General features: G+C 44.5%; 1 protein-coding gene across 2 annotated transcripts in view; it reads right to left on the minus strand.

The window, feature by feature from the left end:
- Nucleotides 1-23,632, minus strand: part of DNM1 (dynamin 1) — a 215,020-nt gene that overhangs the window by 102,845 nt on the left and 88,543 nt on the right. For both annotated transcript variants that reach the window (XM_054998606.1, XM_054998607.1), the window contains exons 6-10: nucleotides 21,272-21,432; nucleotides 18,903-19,045; nucleotides 17,065-17,200; nucleotides 13,116-13,183; nucleotides 10,342-10,480 (exon numbers count right to left, since the gene is read on the minus strand). In XM_054998606.1, the coding sequence (XP_054854581.1) occupies nucleotides 10,342-10,480; nucleotides 13,116-13,183; nucleotides 17,065-17,200; nucleotides 18,903-19,045; nucleotides 21,272-21,432 (647 nt within the window). The remainder of the gene's footprint in view (nucleotides 1-10,341; nucleotides 10,481-13,115; nucleotides 13,184-17,064; nucleotides 17,201-18,902; nucleotides 19,046-21,271; nucleotides 21,433-23,632) is intronic.

Genomic DNA, 23,632 nt, shown 5'->3' on the forward strand with positions numbered 1-23,632 from the left:
CATTCTGTAATGTGTATGTCTTAAGCAAATGTGCATATTTGGGGTGGGGGGAGGAGGGAGTGTTTTCTTTGATCGTGATACAATGAAGGAACTATGTATGATACTGAATTATGCAAGGTACTGAAGCGCTGTGCCCATTGAAAATCTACTTAGTCCCTCCCAGGGCTTTTTTTCTGGGAAAAGAGGTGGTGGAACACAAGACTGCACAATAATGTCACTTTGGGTCAGCTGAAACAAGGGGGGAGTTGTTTAAAGTTTAAAATGACCTCGGCGAAAATGGTCACATGGCCGGCGGCCCCACCCCCTGATCTCCAGACAGATCTCCACACTGGCAAGGGCAATCTAAATTCCCCTCTGTCTGGAGATCAGGGGACGGGGCCACCAGCCATGTGACCATTTTTAAGAGGTGCCGGAACTCTGTTCCACTGCGTTCCTGCTGAAAAAAAGCCCTGGTCCCTCCTCTTCTGGTTATATTTCCCTAAGCATTGGGCATGGCTCACTGACAGAGTACTGGGTTTGTACGTGGACAATCCCAGAGTCAGTCGCTGGCATCTCCAGTAAAAGTTGCTCAGGCATCAGGTATTGGGAAAGAAGACTTCTACTGAAAATTAATAAATTACACAAATGGAGGATAATAACCTAAAGAGACCAATGGTCTGAATCAGTGTAAGGCACACACCTATGTTCATCTCTGACCTTATCTGGGATGCCGGATGTTTAAGGAAATGAGCAGTTCAGTGGTAGAGCAATAGTTCCTAGATTCAATCTTTGGCATCTGTAGACCCATTGCCTAAGACTTGTTGAGCTCACAACCCAAAAGGGCAAACAACTCCACCGGAGATTGCACAATTCAACGCACAGTACTTGAGAGTGCACATATATATTTATTGAGCACTTTGCACTTTCGAAATATATATAGAGTACACATATATATTTATAGAGCACTTTGAGCACTTTGCACTTATATATATATATTTCGAAAGTGCAAAATCTCAAAGGGCTCTCTCTCTCTATATATATATATATATATATATATATATATATATATATATATATATAAATATATATATATATATTTATATAAAAATTAGTTTACCAAGTACTGTGCACTGAATTGTGCAATCTCCGGTGGAGTTGTTTGCCCTTTTGGGTTGTTGTGAGCTCACCAAGTCTTAGGCAATATATTATTTCAAAAGTGCAAAGTGCTCAAAGTGCTCTATACATATGATAAATATGATAAGGGTTATGAATATGATACCTTCTTTGTTCAAACGAAATTTGTTCCATAGACATATTACTGACTTATTGATAGGAAGGACCTATTTTTCTATTTATTTATTGTATTTTAATGTATTTATCATATTTATTATATTTATAGAGCACTTTGAGCACTTTGCACTTTCTAATATATATATATATATATATATATATATATATATATATATATATATATATATATATATATATATATATATATATATAAAAATTAGTTTAGCCAGTACAGCACTGAATTGTGCAATCTCTGGTGGGGTTGTTTGCCCTTTGGGGTTGTGAGCTTAACAGTTTCCGAAGAAGCCCTCTTTATAGTGTTTAAGACTTGGTGAGCAACTGCTGGTCAGAATAGCCAGTACTGATTAACAAGTATAAGTCTTGGTATAAGACAGCTTTATATGTTCATAGGCACAGATGTGCCTTTCAAATAGGACTTGTTGCATGTTATTTTTCCCCTGTGGAGTGAGCCAAGTTTCATATATGCAATTTTTTTCCCATACATATCTTTTAATGAATGGGATTGATTCATCTGGCTTGCACCATCCTCCATGCCTCAGGTGGGTTGTCCTTTTCTGATATGGTCAAGGTATCTCTTGTAACTGTATCTGATTTAATAACTGGTCCCACTCTCTGGGCTCCCCACAAATTATGAAAACTTTTTGATACTGGTAACAGAACTGTGCTGTGAGGAAATGGTTCAGAATGTGGCACTGGAAAGGGATAGGGTCTGTAGACTATACTACTGCATACTGTTGCTTTAAGTATCCTCCCACTGGATAGTTCTGTGTCGTGTAATATGTCATGTCAATTTGCTTATGTTTGTTTCAGCATTGATTCAGCTCTGTATCAGATTTCTGCGTGTTTCCAAATTTCTGTGATCTTCACTCTATTGTATTGTTTACTGAATGTCCCTCTTGTTGATGGTATTGACTTACACTGTGTAATCTACCTTGAGTCTCAGCAAGAAAGGCAGAGCATAAAAAGCATAAAGAGCATAAAGAAATAAATAAAGGTAAAGCACTGCATAAAGAAAGCCTTTATTTTAAATAAATTGGGATATATTTAAGCAGGGCTTTTTTTCAGCTGGAACGTGGGGGAACGGAGTTCCAGAACCTCTTGAAAATGGTCACATGGCTGGTGGCCCCATCCCCTGATCTCCAGACAGAGGGGAGATTAGATTGCCCTCCACGCCAGGGCAATCTAAACTCCCCTCTGTCTGGAGATTAGGGGTGGGGCCACCAGCCATGTGACCATTTTCTCCAAGGGCAACCCACTGAGTTCCACCACCTCTTTTCCCAGAAAAAAAGCCCTATATTTAAGTAAACAGAAAAGAAGTATTGCACTAAAAAGCCAAACAAGCTCATTACATTGGAGCTGTTAACCAATAGTGCTGTAAATCTCAACCACCACTATTCCAATTCTGCAAATAACTCTGCAAATAACTCCATGGAACAAAAAAACAGAAGTGTGTACCTAAGAGCTAGCAGCTTTGGAGGAAGGGGGAGAATGTAGGAAAGAAATACTACTTCTTAGGTACCACTTCTCCAATCTTCAAAGCAGTCTCATGAGTTGAGTTTAAAGAAATGCAGGAAATCCTAATCACAGATCAACAAATTGTAGGAAATCTTAATCACAGATTTTTTTAAGAGGAAATCCTAATCACAGATTTTTTTTAAGATGCAGGAAATCCTCATCAAAGAGCTTCTGCATCATGCCTAATCTAGCCCTTAGATCCTATCTTCAAACTGTGTTTATAGGTTATATAGAACTAGCTTTCCAAAATTATTTAGAATATGACCAATCAGCAAACTATGCAAAAAAAAAAGTTTACCAACCAGAGTCCACTCTAATAACTAAAAAAGCAAAAGTGTTTAGGAACACTGGAAAGCTTTATTGCTCTTCTTCTATGTTCTCATATTGAGGTCATGAACCTGTTTGTAAGTTGTCACACTTAAAAACCTTGTTTTTAAGCCCTTTAAAAACAATGTGACCCCAGCCCTTTAAAAACAATGTGACAACACATGAAAACCAACCTAGTTAGCTCCTGGTCGTTACCATAATTTGACATTCTAGTACAAAGCCACTAAAAACTATGCTACACCTATTATGAAACACCACCCAGCACAGATGTTTGTCAGACAGGGGTTAACCTATCTGTCATAGAAGGAAGGGAAGTCTCATTGCTGCAATTTAGTTTTCTAGTGTTGACAAGCTGTCCAAGCCAACAGTTCCATTCCGTAGGAAAAGGGGAGGGGCAAGGAGTATATTGACTGATTCCGCACACGTTGGATAATGCACTTTCAATGCACTTTATCAATCGTTTGAGGTGGATTTTTTGTTCCGCACGCGAAAAAATCCGTTCCAAATGATCTATAAAGAGGATTGGAAGTGCATTATCCAACGTGTGCAGAATCGCTCATAGTCAGCATTGTTACAGTTAAACAGTCATTCTCGGCAATTGCCGTATGTTAGTTGGTTGTACTGATCTTCCTGAATAAAATCGTTTACCGAATCTGTTTATGCCTGGTCTGATCGGGGGGGATATTTTAAGAAGATCCATTGAACAGAAACTGTAGTGCATTTCAATTTATTATAAGGGATGTCTTGTAATTTACATTATTTTCTTTCCTCTTTTAAGTGATAGAATTGTTGCTTTGTATCTTATAGGTTTTTTTAAAAAAAACCCTACAAATCTTACAAAGTGTTAGGAGTTCCTAATATAGATCCTAGCGATTGAGGCCATCTGTTTGGCTATTTGTAAATAATTTCTTACTGCGTAGCTATGAAAATGTGCTTATACATGTGTGTATATAATGTGTATATAATGTGTGTATATAATGTGTGGATTCTAACTTTATGCAGAGGATAAAGAGCTGGGTGGGGTAAATGGATCAGAGACGGAGGCTTGGAAATAGAAAAAAGTAAAGAGTCCTAGAAAATTGCCACGATAGCAGAGATGGGAGTAGAAGTAGAATAGGCAAAGCTTAGGTCAATTTGGAAGACAGACAAACTTAAGGAAATATACACATTGGTACTGGTCACTATGTACCAAACGAATGTGCTAAAGGGTGTTTCAGACAGTCACAACTTTACTACACTCCCTTACCCTCTCTAAGTATGTGAATGACTCCAAAACAGAAAGGAATAACTGGCTGGAAAAAGCACAGGGAACCCTGCAACAGGTGTTGATCCTTTTTTATTAAAAATTCAAAAGAAACAGTAACACAATATCAACTAATAAATCGTGACTTTTTAGCTGGCTGTAATCATTGTGGTTGTTTCTACTGAAGAAGTTATGTTTTTAATGAAATAAAGTTTAGGATGCCTTTGGTAGGTTGTGCTAGAGACTTCTTAAAACCTTCTGCCATATAAGGGCTATCAGCAATGATTCAGCAGTATCCTGACTCAATCTGTGTCTGCTTTACCTTTTCCAGGTGAGTAGTCATATGCAGGGCTTTTTTTCAGCTGGAACGCGGTGGAACGGGGTTCCGGAACCTCTTGAAAATGGTCACATGGCTGGTGGCCCCGCCCCCTGATCTCCAGACAGAGGGGAGTTTAGATTGCGCACGGAGGGCAATCTAAACTCCCCTCTGTCTGGAGATCAGGGGGCGGGGCCACCAGCCATGTGACCATTTTCTCCAAGGACAACCCAATGAGTTCCACCACCTCTTTTTCCAGAAAAAAAAGCCCTGGTCATATGACTTTTTTTCCCCAAAAGGAACTGTCCTGGGAGTCAAAGCAAATATGCATTTGGAGTTCTCTGCTCAGAGCTTGCAGGGTTTTTAAAACTTAAATTGAGGTGCAGACTATTAATGCCGGCAGCTCCGGAGTCTGCTCCCCTCATTCACTGTCCCTCTATTCCTCGCATACCACCATTGCGGCGTATATTGTTGATCTGATAAACCCAGTGTTTAGGAGGGCTTTTATGTTAGTGAGGGTCAATCTCTTTCCCTCAGCAGTGGTCACAGGCAGATACGGAGGTATTCCGTATAGGGATAGGCTGTGTGACTGTACTCTGAGGGAACCCGATTCAATCTCACATATTCTTTTTCGCTGCCCCAAATATTCTGTTATGCGCAGTTTATTGATTCGTCCCCTTTTTCCTGAGCAGAGGGATTTTCTGGATAAGGATCTAAAATTTTTCTTAGCAGACAAGAGTCCAGCAATAACTCTATCCGTTGCTGAATTCTTGGCTTATGTGTGGAAGTCAAGGGTAATATTTCATAAAGCCTCCTATGACTGTGCTGTATCTCGAGATAATTTTGTTGTCTGGGGACACGATTGTGTTGCCCTATGAACTTATTCTACAACATTTCTTCTGTTCCGTCTGTATTATTTATGCCAATAAAGGTCGTTGCTGTGTGTGTGGTGAACACCAGATGGGGAACTTAATTTCCAGGTTTGCAAAGGCTCAGTTTGGACTGGGACTAAGATGCACAGGAAAGGAGCATTAAGCTTCACCCCATGCTGTTTTCTTAACATGAAACAGCCTTGGAGAGCCACTGCTGGGGTAAATTTATAGATACCCTTTACTGTTTTCCCCACCAGGGCCGATTCCAGACGGCCCCCTGCCTCGCGAAACGTCGCGCGTCGTTGCGCAGAAAACGCGAAATATCGCGTTTTCTCGCGCGAGAAAACGCGATATTTCGCGTTTTCTGCGCGACGACGCGCGACGACGCGCGACGTTTCGCGAGGCAGGGGGCCGTCTGGAATCGGCCCTGAAATGGCCATTGGGGCAAACTTATGGGGAGGTTGCTAGGAGTGCCTACAGCACAATTGGTTTGCTCCTGACTGTGCCTGTCACCCTGTTCTTAACACTCACTTGGTGTCTCGGAGCTAAACTACAAGAGACGAATTACACGAGGACGCACATGTGAAGGGAGTTGCAATGTTAGCCGGGAAGCTGAGTTTTAAAAGACAGATTGGAAAGTTTTGTCAATTTCCCCTCTGGCAAAGATTGCTCCTCAGAGGGTTTATTTCCTCTTCACCTCTGGAAGGCTCTGTCAGTTTCACCTCCCCTTCTAGGAGGTGAGGAGGAAATAAACAAAACCGCTGTGGAGCAATCTTTGCCTGCTCTGTAGAGAGGGGAAATTGACAGAGCTTTCCGATCTGTCTTTTAAAACTCAGCTTTCCGGCTAACATTGCAACTCCCTTCACGCGAGCGTCCTCGTGAAATTCGTCTCTTGTAGTTTAGCTCTCAGTAACTGCTAACAGCGACTGCTTTGCACATGCATGTACATCACTTGATTACTCAACACCTTTGATGGCTTGCAGTTGAATGCATGAACATACTATACTGAAAAGCATTGTGTTTGAGATGATGTGAAGCAATATGAAAGAGCTGTCTGTGATGTTTAATCTGCAATTACTGTTACACACATGCAAGTCATTAGGTGACCCCGCACGCATCAAGGAAATGGATGTGCATGTATGAATTCACCCTTAATCTACTCCTGTACCAACAATACACAGGCATCATACACTTATCAGGAACTGGTTTTCCCCCCTTAGTATCTCTTTTCTATCTTTCTTCCCCAGTTCTCCATCCCATCCTCTTATTTGGTGCCCATCTATGGCCAAGATAGAGAGATACCAAGACAGCCCTCCTGCAGTATTCTGGGACTGGCTGTACCCCTTGGCAGCCCTAGGCACAGCATGTGCCTGAATGTTAGCCAGTCAGGGCCTTTCTCCATCACCAGGTCCAGGAGTGTTGGGGGCATGGCACGCAGCAAAGAGCAGCCTCAGGCAACACTGCATCTCACCCACACAGCCTGGGTGGCTGGGGCCTCCCCTCGTCACCAGGTCTGAGACTGGTGATGGGGGCAGACTGGCTCCAGGGAGGACAGCTTGAATGGGGGCAGCTTCCCTGTGGCACAGGAGCAGCAGAGCCCTTTGCCTAGGGCACCAAAAATCCTTGGGCCGGCCCTGCATTCAGGTGTCGTGTCTTACTCCAAACAAGCCACCTCTCCTCCTCCCCCGCATTGTTTCCATCCTCATTATTCTCCAGCCCTTAGAAGAACACAAAACTCCCACTGACACGGGCACAACTGGGAAAAGGAAACCAACCAGGGCTTTTTTTCTGGGAAAAGAGATGGTGGAACTCAGTGGGTTTCCAGCACAGGGGGCAACTCTTGGCAGGAGGTGGTGCCCCTAGTACCACATGTGTGCGTGCAAAGTGCACACATGCTCCCAGGGCCAATGACGTCACTTAGCGTCAGCTGGAACAAGGTGGGAGTTTTTAAAAGTTTAAATCGCCCTCAGCGAAAATGGTCACATGGCTGGTGGCCCCGCCCCCTGATCTCCAGAGGGGGGTTTAGATAGCCCTCCGCACCGCTGTCTGGAGATTCAGGGGGCGGGGCCACCAGCCATGTGACCATTTTCAAGAGGTTCTGGAACTCCGTTCCACTGCTTTCCAGCTGAAAAAAGGCCCTGAAACCAACCATCCTTCATGTCATCTTCATAGAAAATTTCTCTACCGGAATAGATTAGGTACCCTGAGTGTGAAGAGAGGGAGGGGAGAAAAAGAAAATGAAAGGTGTGCGAAGGGCAAATCTGCAAGTAAACAAATAAAGGCACAGAGACAAAGGGAAATAAGGAGAACGGTGACTGGCTAATGGGAAAATTAACACAGAGCGGTGTTAAGAGGGGGATATGAAAAGTCGGCCCTTCCGATTCATTTATTGGGATGACGCTGTATACTTGGCAGCCTAAGGACTCGACTGGCACATTTCTGGGTGCTCCCCACAGCCACAGACCCCCACCCATTCAAAGGAGGGCAGCAGGGCAGAAAGAAAGGAAGCTCCTCCCAGCATTCTAGAACCCTGAGGAAGCTCTGAGGGGCGTACCCGCTTTGTCTGCCCCCAACCTGGGCTTGTAATACATAAGCCTGTCTTCATGGCCTCTCTTCATGGCAACACAATTGTGAGCCTTGTTTTTCACTTGGCCTCGGTTCACCACATAGAACATTCCAGAACACTCCACTTTTCACCCTGTACAGTTACCTGCTCCCAAATGGCCAACTGGTCCAACATGCCGAGGATTCCAAGCGCCCACGTTCCAGGGAATCAAATGCCTCCTCTTTTGGGGGGGGGGGCAATATCTGGTAGCCTACCTGAAGCAGCAAGCCATAGCTAAGAGAAACAATGGTGTCTCTCCTATCTGTTTTGCCTGGACATTTTTCAGCTTTAAAAAATCAGTGTGCAAGAATTTGGGAAGTGGGTTGGGGGGGGGGCGGAGATAATGGCAGTTCTGTGTCGCACCAATGACAGCCCATCACAATCTAAGAGAATGAAATCACAGACCTCCAGGACAACCCATTTTAAGAGACTGGGGGAGAGTGGCAAGGCAATCAAGAGAGGGGAGACTTTTTAAAAGTTCTCTTCAGCTATCTGCTGCTCTTCGAGGGCAGGACACAAACCAAGCCAATCAGAAATTATGTCAAGCTCCAGAGGTTTTAGGACCAATCCATGCATTTGCATCTATAGTTCTCTAACAGAGAAAGATGGGGAAGACCGATGCAGCATTTCAAGAGCAGTGGAGATGATTCGACAGCACATGTGTTTATGTCCTGCAGTTGGTGTGCTGATGGTGTGCGGGGGGCACCCCATCAACAGTTCTTCAGGTTTTCATCATGGTTTGGCATGAATCAGAGAAAAGCTATCTGTGACGGACATCTATTGGCTAGCACCCAGATCATCACCAACATATTTTCCTTACACATTAGAGGACTTATGCAACTAATTTTAAAAAGTATTTGAATTTTTTTCAAGCAATGGATGAGCATTATTATAAATAAAGTCGATTATATTGTCAACAGACCTTTAAGGTACAATAGTTAAAACAGAACACAGCAATTATTAGAACCTAACTAGCAAGAGTTATTTACATTTAAAAGAAAAAGGAAGAAAGTTCATCAGATTCACAAAGGTTGGAGCAAGACTAGGCGCTGACACACCTCCTTCACCAGGGCATATCTTCGGGACCGCCTCTCCCTGTACGTTCCCCGGAGATTGCTTTGATCAGCGAATAAATATTTACTTGTGGTCCCCGGCCCTAAGGAAGCCCGCATCGCTTCAACCAGGGCCAGGGCCTTTTCAGTCCTGGCCCCAGCCTGGTGGAACGCTCTGTCAATGGAAACCCGGGCCCAGCAGGACATATTATTGTTCCGCCGGGCCTGTAAGACAGAGCTGTTCCGCCAGGCTTTCGGTAATTGAAGGGGGCGGTGCCATGTCGGCCTTCCACCTTTGGGGTGGGGGAGGGTTCTCCCCACCACTGCACTTTGTTCATTTGTTTTATTGTTTGTATATTGATTTTAGTTCTTGTTTTTATCAATTTTAACTGTTCACCGCCCAGAGCCCCTGGGGATGGGCGGTATATAAATTGAAATATAAATAAAATAAAATAATTAAGGGAAGCATCTTGCTCTTGCATCAATCAAATGCCTGGTATGCCTGTCTGTAATATATGTTGGGAAATTAGGTTCAGAACCTGGGTTAGGAACATGCTGCAATCATTCTAAATACACATCTGCCATGCTATGCTGCATGTGTCTTCACCCGCACAATTTATAACTTCTTGATATCCCATTTTGAACTGCTGAAGGTCTCAGGATACTCTCCAAATTGAAATTAATCTGGAAATCATGGTAAACGATGCTAGAGAATTGCCATCTGCTTTATTTTGCTTTTAAACAATCGAAATGATCCTACCGAAAACTGGCAGAGAGCAGGTGTTCCTTGCAATGCAACTGTAGTGGGGCCCTAGAACTCTAAAGCTTGCCCACACCAGTACAAATGCACACACTTTCCACAGTCAAACTGGAGGACGCTGCTGCTGCTGCTGCTGCTGCTGACAACACCCCGTAAGCTTTCTCATCTTTTTTCTGATTGGCTAGGAAGCTCACAGTTGGATTCACTCAGGTCTAGTCATGCTGTTAAGGAGGGTGGTTAGAAAAAAACAACCGAGTGTCACTGGCAGGCAGGGTTGTTGCCCAGGTCACATATGCTGTGCTTCAGCCAGCGGGCAGGTGGACATGAGCGTGTTGGAGCGCCATGCTGACTTCCAGGTTACCTTCTTGGTGCACTGTCTAACGGTATTGATTAACTCCGAAATGACCATGTCCACACATTTCAGGCAAGGCTCTTTAATCTTCTTCACCTGCTTTTTCACAATGGTCTCAAAGGCCATGTCGGGCGTGAACAGACCGGTTCTAAACACCCAGGACGAGGGTGGGGGGATAAGACAAGGCAGGAGAGATGGAGGGGTTGGGATGGGGCAAGGAGAATGTCATAGCATTACATATAAAAATTCAGAGCAGCTGCTCACATCATAGATAACCAGCTTGGCTGTGCTGGGTAGAATTTAAGAACTCGGGAGGGGGGGGGAATCTGACATTGGCAAGAGCTCTCTAAAGTCTACAAAAGATGCTTTCTGATACAGACTTAAATGTTACAATAGCTGTTGGCACTCCGCATCTCTTTTTCTGCTCTCTTCTTGTAACGTCTAGTTAAGCCCAGCACATGCCATTGCCCACCGCCTGCTTCAGATTATTCAATGATGGGACAATGCCATGCATGCTTGGATGACCTCACGTGACACTTTGTTATCAACTAGGTATTATGAGGAAAAAGCAGGAAGAGACAAAGAGCACTGGTGTCACCTCTGGGTCTATTTAAGCACTAAGATTTTCATTTTTCTAGCCACGACTCCATTGTGGTGGGAAGTGGCATGGAAAAAGGGAACCCAGTAGCTTACAGGAATACGAGACCTTTATGTTTCAATGCCTCTGGGCATGGCAGTAACACCAAAGCTCTACCCCTACCTCATTATTGAGTCTAGAGCAGGATGAATAAAATTCTCCTCCTTTTCCTGATTTCAGGGAGTTGTCAGAAAGCACATGAAATCATAACAGGTGCCAAGAGCACAAAATGGATTCCACCAGATCACTCGCAGTATGCCAAAAGGAGGTCCATCTGAAATGTTGCTTTGCCCTTATAGGAAATTTAAGATGCTGAGGACTTCCCACCCCCAGTTTCCAACAAATCAAAGGGATTGTTCTGCCCAGATTGGCATGCTAAGTGCAGGCTGATCAAAACTGCAGCTCCTGGACTGTGCACCACATAAAAGCCACGCATTACAGCCAGGAGTCATTTCGTAGAAAAAGAGCTGGAGGAACTCATTAGCATAATTCATTAGCATAACTCATTAGCATATGCCATGCCCCTTGCCATCACTGGCAGTGGTTCATTAGCATAACTGATTTGCATATGCCACACCCCCTGACCTCAGCTATCCTAGCTGTTTTGGACCCAATCCTGGCCATTCAGGGCCAAAATTGGGCCCAAAATGGCAAAAGGGGGTTGAAAATGGCCAAAAAGGGGCCCAAAATGGTCAGGATCGGGTCACTGCTGAGTAGGAGAGTGATCCACCACCCCTCAGAGGCCCGATCTGGGCCGTTTCAGCCCCAATCCAGGCGGAAACAGGCCCAAAATGGCTGAGAGTCAGGTGAGCGAGGCCACCTGACATGTGACCTCTTTGGGGAACTGCTGAAACTGCGTTCATGCTCATTCCCCCTCGAAATGAGCCCTGATTACTGCCCACTAGGTGTTTAATAAACTCCCTGTTCTGCAACCCACATGGGCCCCTGCCTGGACCCTATTTCCCCCCTCCATTCCCTTTGCTATTCATGAGGCAAGTGATGTCATTAAGTGATAGGGTAGGAACCAGCCCTCCCTCCTCTATTGTGTCTGGATACAGCTCACTTAAAAATCCCCTTCCAAAGCAACATTCATGTTCTTTTATTTGGGGGGTGAGGGAGATATTTCTGAGAGCCGCTTTGGAAGCTAATTTTAATTGAAAAGTAGAATAAAAGTATTAAAATTAATATTCAGACAGGATTAATCTATTTGGTTTCTTCTGCAGGATTTGAGTCCAGGGGTACCTTAGAGATCTACAAGATTTCCAGGGTGTAAGCTTTCAAGAGTCAGAGCTCCCGCCTTCAAAGGGTTTATTCTGATCACATTATTATTACTATGGAGAAAGATCAAGATGGGTAGTCATGTTAGTCTGTCTGTAGCTGTAGAAAAGAGCAAGAGTCCGGTAGCACCTATAAGATTAACGAAATTTGTGATAGGGTATGAGCTTTCGTGAGTGACAGCTTGGTATCAGAAGAAGTGAGCTGTGACTCGTAAAAGCTCATACCCTACCACAAATTTTGTTAGTCTTATAGGTGCTACTAGACTCGTTCTTTTCTAACATTATTATTATGAAAATATTATGTTTAAATGCTGGGTGCTTGTTATGTCTTGGAAAAGTCAATCTTGCTTAAAAAAACAACAACATTCTCAACAATTTAAATAAATATATGAAATCTGGATGCTTATGAAGCTCCTGGTTGGCTGGAGTACATTGTCGGCATGCAGCATACCACCTGGAGAGTTCTGCAAGTTTGACCAGCTTGTTTTGCACCAATGTAAGCAGAAGTGTTGTTGGCTGGATTGCCCTTGCAACCCGATTGTGATACAGAGCCCTTGTCAATATTAAGAAAAGCAATGTAAAACAATAGCTGAGGTGGGTTAGCATGTTATTTCCCACGTTAATTCATTTTTCAGATTACACCACTTCCACAGAAAATGGAAGGGAAAATTTACCTTGCCTTAAGGTAACAGCAGCAAGCCAACAGGGACAAACGATTGAACCTACCAATGTGTTCAAAAGCAAACAGCCTGGGCAAGGGTTCCTGTCGTCTCCCAACCTACCTCTGAAGTCTTCTGGGACCCCTAAGGTCTAGAGAAAGCATAAAAGGAATGCAGTAGAGGCCCTGCCTCTATGGCAATGATACGTGCCTGATACCATGGATGTTCTTGATGGCATAGCTGATCTCTCGACGGAGCTCCTTCTCATCAAATTCCATCTGCATCAGGAGGAAAATTCATCAGAGGCAGAACACAGCTGCATAGTCATAAACACTGCCTTACCAAATGCATAGGCTAGGACAGAAAAGAAGAACGCACCAGAGAAGATGGCAAACAAAGCTAGCAGATTATGTAAGAAATGCACTATGGTATAGCGGAGCAGTGACCAAACAGGATCATAAGCTGGACTGATGTCAGTACAAGCATCTGTCTGTCTGTCTGTCTAGTACTGCTCACACGCAGGGCTTTTTTTCAGCAGGAACGCGGTGGAACAGAGTTCCAGCACCGCTTAAAAATGGTCACATGGCCAGTGGCCCCTCCCCCTGATCTCCAGACAGAGGGGAGTTGAGATTGCCCTCTGCACTGCAGAGCGGTGGGGAGGGCAATCTAAACCCCCTCTGTCTGGAGATCAGGGGGAGGGGCCACTGGCCATGTGACCATTTTCACCAAGGGCAATTTAAACTTTAACCCCTCCCCTTGTTCCAGCTGATCCAAAGTGATGTCATTGTGCAGTCTTTAGTTCCACCACTGAGTTCCACCACCTCTTTTCCTAGAAAAAAAGCACTGCTCATACGGCTATAGTCTTAAGCAGAAATTGAAATGGGAAGAACCTTACTTAATGTCATTTCTCTGGTGTTTAATCATTGCCCCTATATATTTTGCCACAGAAAGGGTAACGGAATCATTTATATCCGCTGCGCTGTCATATTAGGTAGTTCCATATTTTTAAATAGAGAGATGATTAAGCTAGCCCTCAAATATTGGACAGCCTATAATCATATGTTCAATGGTTTCAATTTTATCATATGGGCATCTACATGTTCTGTTAGCATATGGTACTTTCTTGTATCTACCCTCCAAAACTCTTCGAGGGAAGAGCTTTCATTCTTGTGAAAGTAAAAGCTCTTCAGAGCTTTGGAACTACCAAATGATAGAAAATACTTTGGCAGTTGCACCGGGAGGCACCATTTTATTAATAAAAGACAGTTCCCAGCTTCTGACACACTCGAGCATCATTAGCTCACATGACCAAGAAGCAAAATACAGGGTGAAATGTCCCACTGGAGGGGTGGAATTATGCAGAAGCAGCCTTCCTTCTGTATTGTACCTGTTAAGTTTTAAGGAATGAATTAAACAGGCAGCCATAAGCAAACCTGATGAAATAAGGGCAAAACTTTCCCCCTGCCAAAAAATTGGATTTTTCAGCTTCAGTCTGTAAAATAGGGATACGATTGACCTACCTCAGGAAGCCGTTATCATAACACCTTTCTATAAATCCACAGTGTGACTTCATTAAGAACAGTGTGCACAGTTTCAGCTGGCCAAATTCAAAAAAAGTATCATGCAGCTGGAAAAAGCACAGAAAAGGGCCACTAAAATGATCACGCCCACTATGAGGAAATGCTGAGAGTGTAGAAAAAGGATGCTCTGGTGGCAGTAGAGATTTATGAAAATAGGCACGGTGTGATTTTTTCTCCCTCTTCTATAATAATAGTAGTGCAATCTTAGAGTTATACCCCTCTAAGTTCATTGAAGTCAATGGACTCAGAGGAATGTAACTGTGTGGAGTCCAATGGGAAGCTGCTGAATTGGAATTCATATGTAAATTTGACTCAGTCAGACTTGTATTGAGTACAGACTCTGGATGGTTATCTCATTACCAAAAGTAACTGCCTTCAGGCAGTCTATTCAGATTCTGCCATGGAGGGGAGGGGGTCACACCCAGCCTGAATTGTGCATTCCAACCTCTCTCATGAAATTTACATTTACATGACCCTTACTCCCTGCACCCTCTCCCTCCTCTCCTGCTCAGAAGCTTCTGCTACAATAATGTTGGTTAGTCTTAAAGGTGCTACTGGACTCTTTACTATTGTGTAGGATTGGACTGTAAAATCTGGAGCTGTTTATCGTGTCATCCAAAGCAGAGTTATACCCGTCTATGTCCACTGACTCCAAACTCTGCCTAGGATTCCATGGTCAGTGAAATGTTAGCAGGTCCAGCACAGAAACAAGAAAATTCTTCACACACCACAAAACTCAGGTATGGAATCCACCACTACAAGATACAGTGATGGCTACTAGCTTAGACTGACAAATTTAGAGGACAGGACTATCAACAGCTATTAACTATGACTGCAAAATTGAACCTCCACTTTTAGGAGCAGTACTCTTCTGAATACCAGTTGTTGGGGGCAGCTGCAGAAAAGAACCTTCATGCCCTCATTGAGGGCTTTCTGTCAGCATCTGGATGGTCACAACGAGAAACAGAAAGCTGGACTAGATAGACCTTTGATCTGATTTAGCAGGGCTCTTCTTATATTCTTATGTTAAGATTGTTTTAAGAGGGAGAAGCGTAAACAGGGCCTTTTTTCAGCAGGAACGTGGGGGAACGGAGTTCCGGAACCTCTTGAAAATGGTCACATGGCTGGTGGCCCCGCCCCCTGATCTCCAGACAGAGGGGAGTTGAGATTGCCCTCCACGCCGCGGCGCGGAGGGCAATCTCAACTCCCCTCTATCTGGAGATCAGGGGGCAGGGCCACCAGCCATGTGACCATTTTCTCTGAGGGCAACCCACTGAGTTCCACCACCTCTTTTCCCAGAAAAAAAGCCCTGCCCAAAAGGAAAAACTTGCTCCTCTAAAGGTCCTTCACCTCTAGAGTTGCAAACTGCTTGGAGGGGGGAAAAAAGGCCTGTCCCTCGAATAGTGGTTTAATATGGTGTTATTCACCTGGTGATGCTATTTACCACCAGAGCTTTTTTTCTGGGAAAAGAGGTGGTGGAACTCAGTCATTTGCCAGCACAGGGGGCAACTCTTGGCAGGAGGTGGTGCCCCTGGTACCACATGTGCGCGCGCAAAATGCACACATGCTCCCAGGGCCAATGACATCACTTTGGGTCAGCTGGAATAAGGGGGGAGTTTTTAAAAGTTTAAATCACCCTCAGTGAAAATTGTCACATGGCTGGTGGCCCCAGCACAGAGGGCAATCCAAACTCCCCTGTGTCTCGAGATCAGGGGGCGGAGCCACCGGCCATGTGACCATTTTCGCTGATGGCAATTTAAACTTTTTAAAACTCCCCTCTTCTATCCGGTGTTAAATACCACCTGTAAAACATCTTATATAAGTTATCTTTGAACACAACAGATTTAGTTATTTTTAACATTCACTTTCCATATTTTGCTCCATTGTACTGAGTTAATGTTATTTCCTAGAGTCTGCATCCATATAGTTTTACATTTTCCACCCCTTCATTCCTTTTCATTTGCATTAAAAAAGATACATTTTCTTAATTAGTTTTTCATCTGAGTCACATAATAATTTTTCAAAATCTTTTTGCCCTAGATAAAAACCACCCAATTTCTTGTCTTTATTATATCTAGATTCAATTTGTGCTCTTGACCACCAATCCAAGTTAATACCTTGATTTAGTAGATCCTCTTTTGTTTTTAATACTCCTTTATCATCTAAGAGTTCTTTATACCTAACAACTTTATCCATCGAAAATACATTTGGCTGAGTAAATGCTTCTAGTGGGGAGACCCATTGTGGGATTTTCTCATATATTTGCGGTACAATTTTTTCCCCTCTTATTCCAGCTGACAAAGTGACATCATTGGTCCTGGGAGCGTGCACGCACTTTGCGAGTGTGCATGTGGTACCAGGGGCACCACCTCCCACCAAGAGTTGCCCCCTGTGCTGGCAACCCACTGAGTTCTACCACCTCTTTTCCTAGAAAAAAAGCCCTGAGCGTAAAGAATGGTAAAAGTGATGCAGCAATGATACCAACAAAGAAAAAGAAAAGGGAAGGAGGAACAAAATGAAAATCAACCTCTAAAGGTGAAAGATACGCCTCAGTGAGGACCATTGAGAAAACGTTTTACCTTTACCAACTCAAAGGGGAATCGTTCATGGAAGATACGATTGATCCGAGCACCTCCAGACAGCTCATAAGTATCAATCTGATCCCCGGAGCCTTCAATGCGTTTTTCAAAGTCCACAGCAAACTGTTGAACCATCCTATATAAAAAAGGATTGACACCATGAAACGAAATATGCAATCAAATTGTTTTACTATTGTCGAGTCAGCTTGTGGGGAGAGCAGGTTATAAATGTAGTGAAATAAACAAACAAACAAACAAAGCAGTAATAATGGTTGTTGTGGGTTTTCCGGGCTGTATTGCCATGGTCTTGGCATTGTAGTTCCTGCCGTTTCACCAGCAGCTGTGGCTGGCATCTTCAGAGGTGTAGCAGTGCTGAAGATGCCAGCCACCTCTGAAGATGCCAGCCACAGCTGCTGGCGAAACGTCAGGAACTACAATGCCAAGACCACGGCAATACAGCCCGGAAAACCCACAACAACCATCGTTCTCCGGCCGTGAAAGCCTTCTACAATACAAAGCAGTAATACCACCCAATTAAATAAGGGCATGCTAATGGATCAGCTGTACTTCCTACCACCAGCTTTGGCTTACGAGCCAGCTGTGACTCTCATTGAATGCCTTCCTCCTGCAGATCTCTCTCCAAAGGGGAGGCCTTGCTTTGCGTTCCCTGCTCTGTAACTGACAGGCAGATACTCCATTCAGGAGCAGATGATGCCATAAAATGGCTGTAAAGGTAACGGGGATGTGGTTCCTTTCCAGCCAGGCCCCTCCGCTCTGCATCTGAAGTATTAAGGGGGGGAAATGGAAAGCACAGAAAGGATAAACTTAGGACGAAGCTAGAAGTGAAGAATTACACTTGAATGGCAAGTGAACAGGCATGTATTCCTCCCTGTTCACTTGCGCTCCACTTGCGCTCCACTCGATTGTGATCGAGTGGAGCGCAAGTGGAGCACAAGTGAACAGGGAGGAATACATGTGGGGCTCTTCACTTGCCATTCAAGTGTAATTCGTCACTTCTAGCTTGGCCCTAAGCGGCTTGAATCTTCACAAAGATCCACACACGTGATCGAGTGGAGCGCAAGTGGAGCGCAAGTGAACAGGGAGGGATACATGCGGGTCTGTTCACTTGCCATTCAAGTGTAATATGTCACTTCTAGCTTGGCCCTAACCGGCTTGCACCTTCACAAAGATCCACACACGTGATCAAGTGGAGTACAAGTGGAGCGCAAGTGAGCAGGGAGGAATACATGCGGGGCTGTTCACTTGCCATTCAAGTGTAATTCGTCACTTCTAGCTTGGCCCTAAGCGGCTTGAATCTTCACAAAGATCCACACACGTGATCGAGTGGAGCGCAAGTGGAGAGCAAGTGAACAGGGAGGAATACATGTGGGGCTCTTCACTTGCCATTCAAGTGTAATTCGTCACTTCTAGCTTGGCCCTAACCGGCTTGCACCTTCACAAAGATCCACACACGTGATCAAGTGGAGTACAAGTGGAGCGCAAGTGAACAGGGAGGAATACATGCGGGGCTGTTCACTTGCCATTCAAGTGTAATTCGTCACTTCTAGCTTGGCCCTAAGTGGCTTGCACCTTCACAACGATCCACACACTAGCCCTTCCTTGCTTCCCTCTTACTGCCAGGGGAAGATATATGAATAAGTTTGCTCTAGCTATTGATGATGACGGTTCCTTATCTTGCATTTAGCTGACAAGTTTTAAAAAGTATTTTTAAGCATGTGTTTTGACCTGATTTTTTTTTTTTAGCTTTTTGGGAAATTATTTTGAGAACATTTTAGTTGAAAAGCAAACAAATAAACCTGTAGAATAAAGTCACTCACTGAAGCAAAGCTTTGGTCTTGCGGGCAGGGTCATCAGGGCGGAAATTCTTATACTCATCCACTTCTTTCTCAATGGAAAGGAGCTGGCTTTGAAGTTTGTTCCGCAGGCCTGGCAGTGTGTCTCGGATGTGATTGGTCAGTTGCTATGCACAAAGGTAAAAAGGTTAAGATGAATTTCACTGGAAAGGATTCAAACTTCCTCAAAGGAGTCTTCCTCCAACTTAAGTGGGTCTTTTGTTAGAGGAACAGCACTTTAAGCTGGGGGAAGGTGCCTTAGGCTGGACAAAGGCTTCAAACTGCTTGGTGGAACAGTAGGATGAGGGTAGGATCCACCCATTTGTGATTGAAGAAAAGTATTCTGGCCGAGTATGGTGTCAGAAAAGGAACAGGGGCCGCTCCATCCATTATTGTTTGTGTTATGCGCTGTCAAATCTCCTCCAACGTATGGCGACCCTATGTATGAAAGACCTCCATAACGTCCTGTCATTGACAAACTTGCTCAGATCCTGAAAACTTGTTAGCTGATTGGTATTTACTGGCACTAGGGATAAGGGAAGGGGACAAAATGAATTCTTATAACCATTCAGATAAGGAAAAGTTTGCTAAAAAGAAGTTGCCACTGTGGTGCATGCCTTAGTAACATATAGATTAGATTACTGCAATGCACTTTATATGGGGCTGCCCTTGAAGACTGTCCAGAAACCACAGTCAGTACAGAATGCTGCAGACAGAATGTTGACTGAAGAGGGTTGTAGGGACTATATCACTCTAGTCCTGTTCCATCAATGTTGGCTCCCAACTCATTTCCATGCCTAGTTCAAGGTGTTGATACCGAACTTTAAAGCCCTATAATGCTTAGGATCAGCATACCTTAAGGACTGCCTTCTCCCATGTGAATTTACCTGTCTAATTTGGTCATCTTGGAAGCCCTGCTTCAGGTGTTCGCATCTGAAGTTAGATGGGTGGTAACCCAAGACAGGGCCTTCTCAATTGTGGCACCAAAACTTTGGAACTCCCTCCCCAGGGATATTTGTCCATCTCCCTCTCTCGTTTTCCACCAGCGGGTGAAGACTTTATTGTTTTGTTTGGCATAACCCCAGTAACTGTTATTGGCCCTCCTCCCTTATTGTGTTAAGTGTGATTGTGTGTTTATATGTTTCTACTGAATTGTTTATTTATAAATGCTGTTTTAATGTTTAAATGTTTTGATGTTTGCTGTCATGGGGACCATATTTGTATGGAAAAGTGACTTAGAAATGATTCAAATAAATGAAAAATATAATCATTAGCCTAGTTCTACTGTCGAGAATAAATCTTTGTTAGATGTGGGGAAATGGCAAAAAATCTGTTTGTTTATGATACTTGGTTAAATGCTGAGCTTGGATATTCCCTCTTGGCTTCTTCATTCCATCTCACCTCACCCCCTTCAAGCTGATTCCAATTATTCGTGTCATCTGAACATGGGTATCTTCACTAACATTGGTGAATTTCTTTTTCAGTAAAAAACTCATGCAATCCTAGGTACTCCAGCCTAAGCCCATGGTAAAATTCTTGACCATAGTTTAATCCTGGTCAAGAATCCCAGTTACTTGATAAGAAGATAATTTCACGAAGAACTAACCTCAAAGAAGATGCCTGTATTTGGATGTTACCAGTAACTTAAGTTGGGAGGAAGGGCAACATGGTATAGCTTGATCTCATCAGATCTCAAAAGCTATGCACGGTCAGTACTCGGAAAGGCAACCACCAAGGAAGACTCTGCAGAGGAAGGCAATGGTCAACCACCTCTCCTTCTCATTTGACATGAAAGCCCCTTGCTGGGGTTGCCATAAGTCAGGGGCGACTTGACAGTACATGCTCACACAGTAACTGAGGCTGGCTGAAGATTCTCATTTTTAATCTTGGCTTGCCATGTAAAGGTAGCAGAGAGGAAATATCCAAGCTCAATATTTAACCAAGCACTTGCCCATCATGAACAAACAGATTTGTGGCCCTTTTCCCACATCTTAAAAATAGCGCCCCACTCACAGAATGCTGGCGGGTTCTTCGCGTGATTTCGACGTCACCCGGATGCAGGCAGTGATGATTCATGGAACGAAAGACAGTGATGATTCGTGGAACGAAAGGCAGTAATGGTTCGTGGAACGAAAACAGAATCATCACTACCTGCATCCGGGTGACGTCAAAAATTGCATGAAGAACCCGCCAGCATTCTGTGAGTGGGGCACTATTTTTAAAACGTGGGGAAACAGCCTTTTTGGGGGGGGGTGACATCTGAGCTGAGCCTACATTTTAAATTACTTTCTTCTGTTTGTGATGTTCCTCATGGAAATCCCAGCCAGGTCAATTCTCCGTCAAGCTATCAGTACCTGGTTCAGTGTCTTCTGCAGGTAAGGGGTGCCCATGCGATCAGCCATGTGCCTATATGCTGGATGAGAGAGAAAAAACTTCCTTTCTGCAGCAAGCGCAGCTTGAATGTCCTTCTTTCCATCAATATCCTTCTGACTTCTGTTGACCACACCAATGTAACCTAGGAAAGAACAGGGCAGAAAATCAAGTGGCTAAGACATGAAAATTAAACAATGATGGATGTAACTGCATGATCAGGAAATGGATGGAGAGCTTGAAATGTGTTCTCAAAGAAGACAAAGGAGATCTTGAAAGTGAAATCCTTCATTTGGGTGCCTGTCAGAAAATGAAGACAGAAACCATTGCTGTGTTCTCCAGGAAGAGATAAGAATGACAGGAAATGTTGCTATCTCCAAGTTGTGACTGGATGAACATATTTCTGTTGGGAAAAAACAAAACGGTCTTCTCCCTCAAAAAAAAAAAAGGGAGGGATGCAAGTTCCACAAGGAGAAACTAGGAAAAGTGGCACTCCCAGCTGCATGCGCCAAACTGCACCGTTGGGGGAAACGGTGTGAGGACAGGTATGAGTGCAGGTCAGAAAGTTCACAAGCAGGCAGAGGAAGAACACACAGATAAGTTATGGGACACATGAGTAGGTAGGCAGGAAGGGGGGCCTGATAGCTGTCACCCTCTGCCCAGGGCCCCTCAAAACCTGGAACAGTCCTGCCTGTGGTAATCCTGAAGTAATTTCCCACCTTGTCTTTATTTTTTAATAAGTCTTCTAAAATATTGGGATTGGCTTATTTTTTAAAGGCCTTAAATACAGTTAAATGGATATCTATCAATCAACACTGCCTAGGATCAGCACAGAACATTCAAAACTGTTCCTTTGAATAAGACACATAAATGGTTGTTGTGGATTTTCCGGGCTGTATAGCCATGGTCTTGGCATTGTAGTTCCTGATGTTTCACCAGCAGCTGTGGCTGGCATCTTCAGAGGTGCAGCACCAAAAAACACTGAGAGATCGCTGTCTTTTGGTGCTACATCTCTGAAGATGCCAGCCACAGCCACAGGAAAATTTGTGATGTATGGGTGTAATGTTTGTGACAGCGTGACAGCGCAAACCTTGTTTAATAAAGGTTTTTTCCTGGGAAGATAACGGCAACTGGTGGTTCCCTGAGCATGCGCGGGCAATTCAATTTTCATACTACAGAACTGCGATATAGCGCAAAACTTGGTGCCACTTTTAAAAAAAGGAAAAAGGCAGGAATGTGCTGATGTCAGTTGTGACACGAGCACTTCCACTACCCCCTCTTGCGCTGCTTCGGAATGTGAACTTCTGGAAGCACAAGGAAGCGCAACGAGTTGCTCCATATCGAAAAAAGGCACCCTGATAGCGGGATCATGGATATCGATTTGTGGTGCCAAATTAGCGGTATATTGGGCAGTGTGAAAACGGCCCTGATTCCAGACTGGCTACCCAGGACTCCTCTTCTCGCAAAGAATGCTCTTCTCCTGCGGAGCCCTCCATGCAGCTGTGCCCTGACTGGCTCACGACACCTGGCCTTTTTCATGTGTATTTGAGAGAGGCCTAGGGCTGCCAAGGAAGCTATGAAATCCTGGGTCAGCCTTGATAATTAACACTCAGCATGGATGCTGAAGTCACCCACGACAATCAGTCTATGAGCAGGGGCAGCGCAAGGGTTTACCACACTCGCAGCTGGCCGGCCAGGCACCCCCATGTGCGCACAGGCGCGCGCGTGCACCGGCCTGTGTGATGACGTCACGCGTGACGTCATCACGGGAGCGCACGCGCCGCCGCCGGCCCGATTGCTGTGGCAGGCGGCCTCCGAGCTCTCCCGCTTGGTTGCCTGCGCCACCGCAGATGCCTGCCCGCGGTGGCTGCGCCTGGCCGGGGGCTCGTGCTGGCGGCAGCAGCGGCGCAGGGTGGGAGGGCTAGGAGGCTGGTGTTTTGTGGCGTGCGCTCCTGCCCGCCGCACCTCCTCCGGCGCTCCCTCCGGCACCCCGCGCCTGCGGCCACCGCCTACCTGGCCTCAATAGGCGCGCCGGCCCTGTCTATGAGTGATTCCGCACACGTTGGATAATGCACTTCCAATCCTCTTTATAGATCATTTGGAATGGATTTTTTTATGTGCAGAACAAAAAATCCACCTCAAATGATTGATAAAGTGCATTGAAAGTGCATTATCCAACGTGCGCGGAATCAGCCTTTGTGTCTTCAGCACTATGTCTGACTCCAGCACTATGCCATCTTAGAAAGGGTGTTTACTGGGGAACTAGGTAACTAGGTAACTAGGTAACTAGGTAACTGGGGAACTAGGTAACTAGGTAACAAGGTTTGCGCTGTCACGCTGTCACA

The sequence above is a fragment of the Eublepharis macularius genome, chromosome 14 (assembly GCF_028583425.1).
Source record: "Eublepharis macularius isolate TG4126 chromosome 14, MPM_Emac_v1.0, whole genome shotgun sequence".
NCBI lineage: Eukaryota > Metazoa > Chordata > Lepidosauria > Squamata > Eublepharidae > Eublepharis > Eublepharis macularius.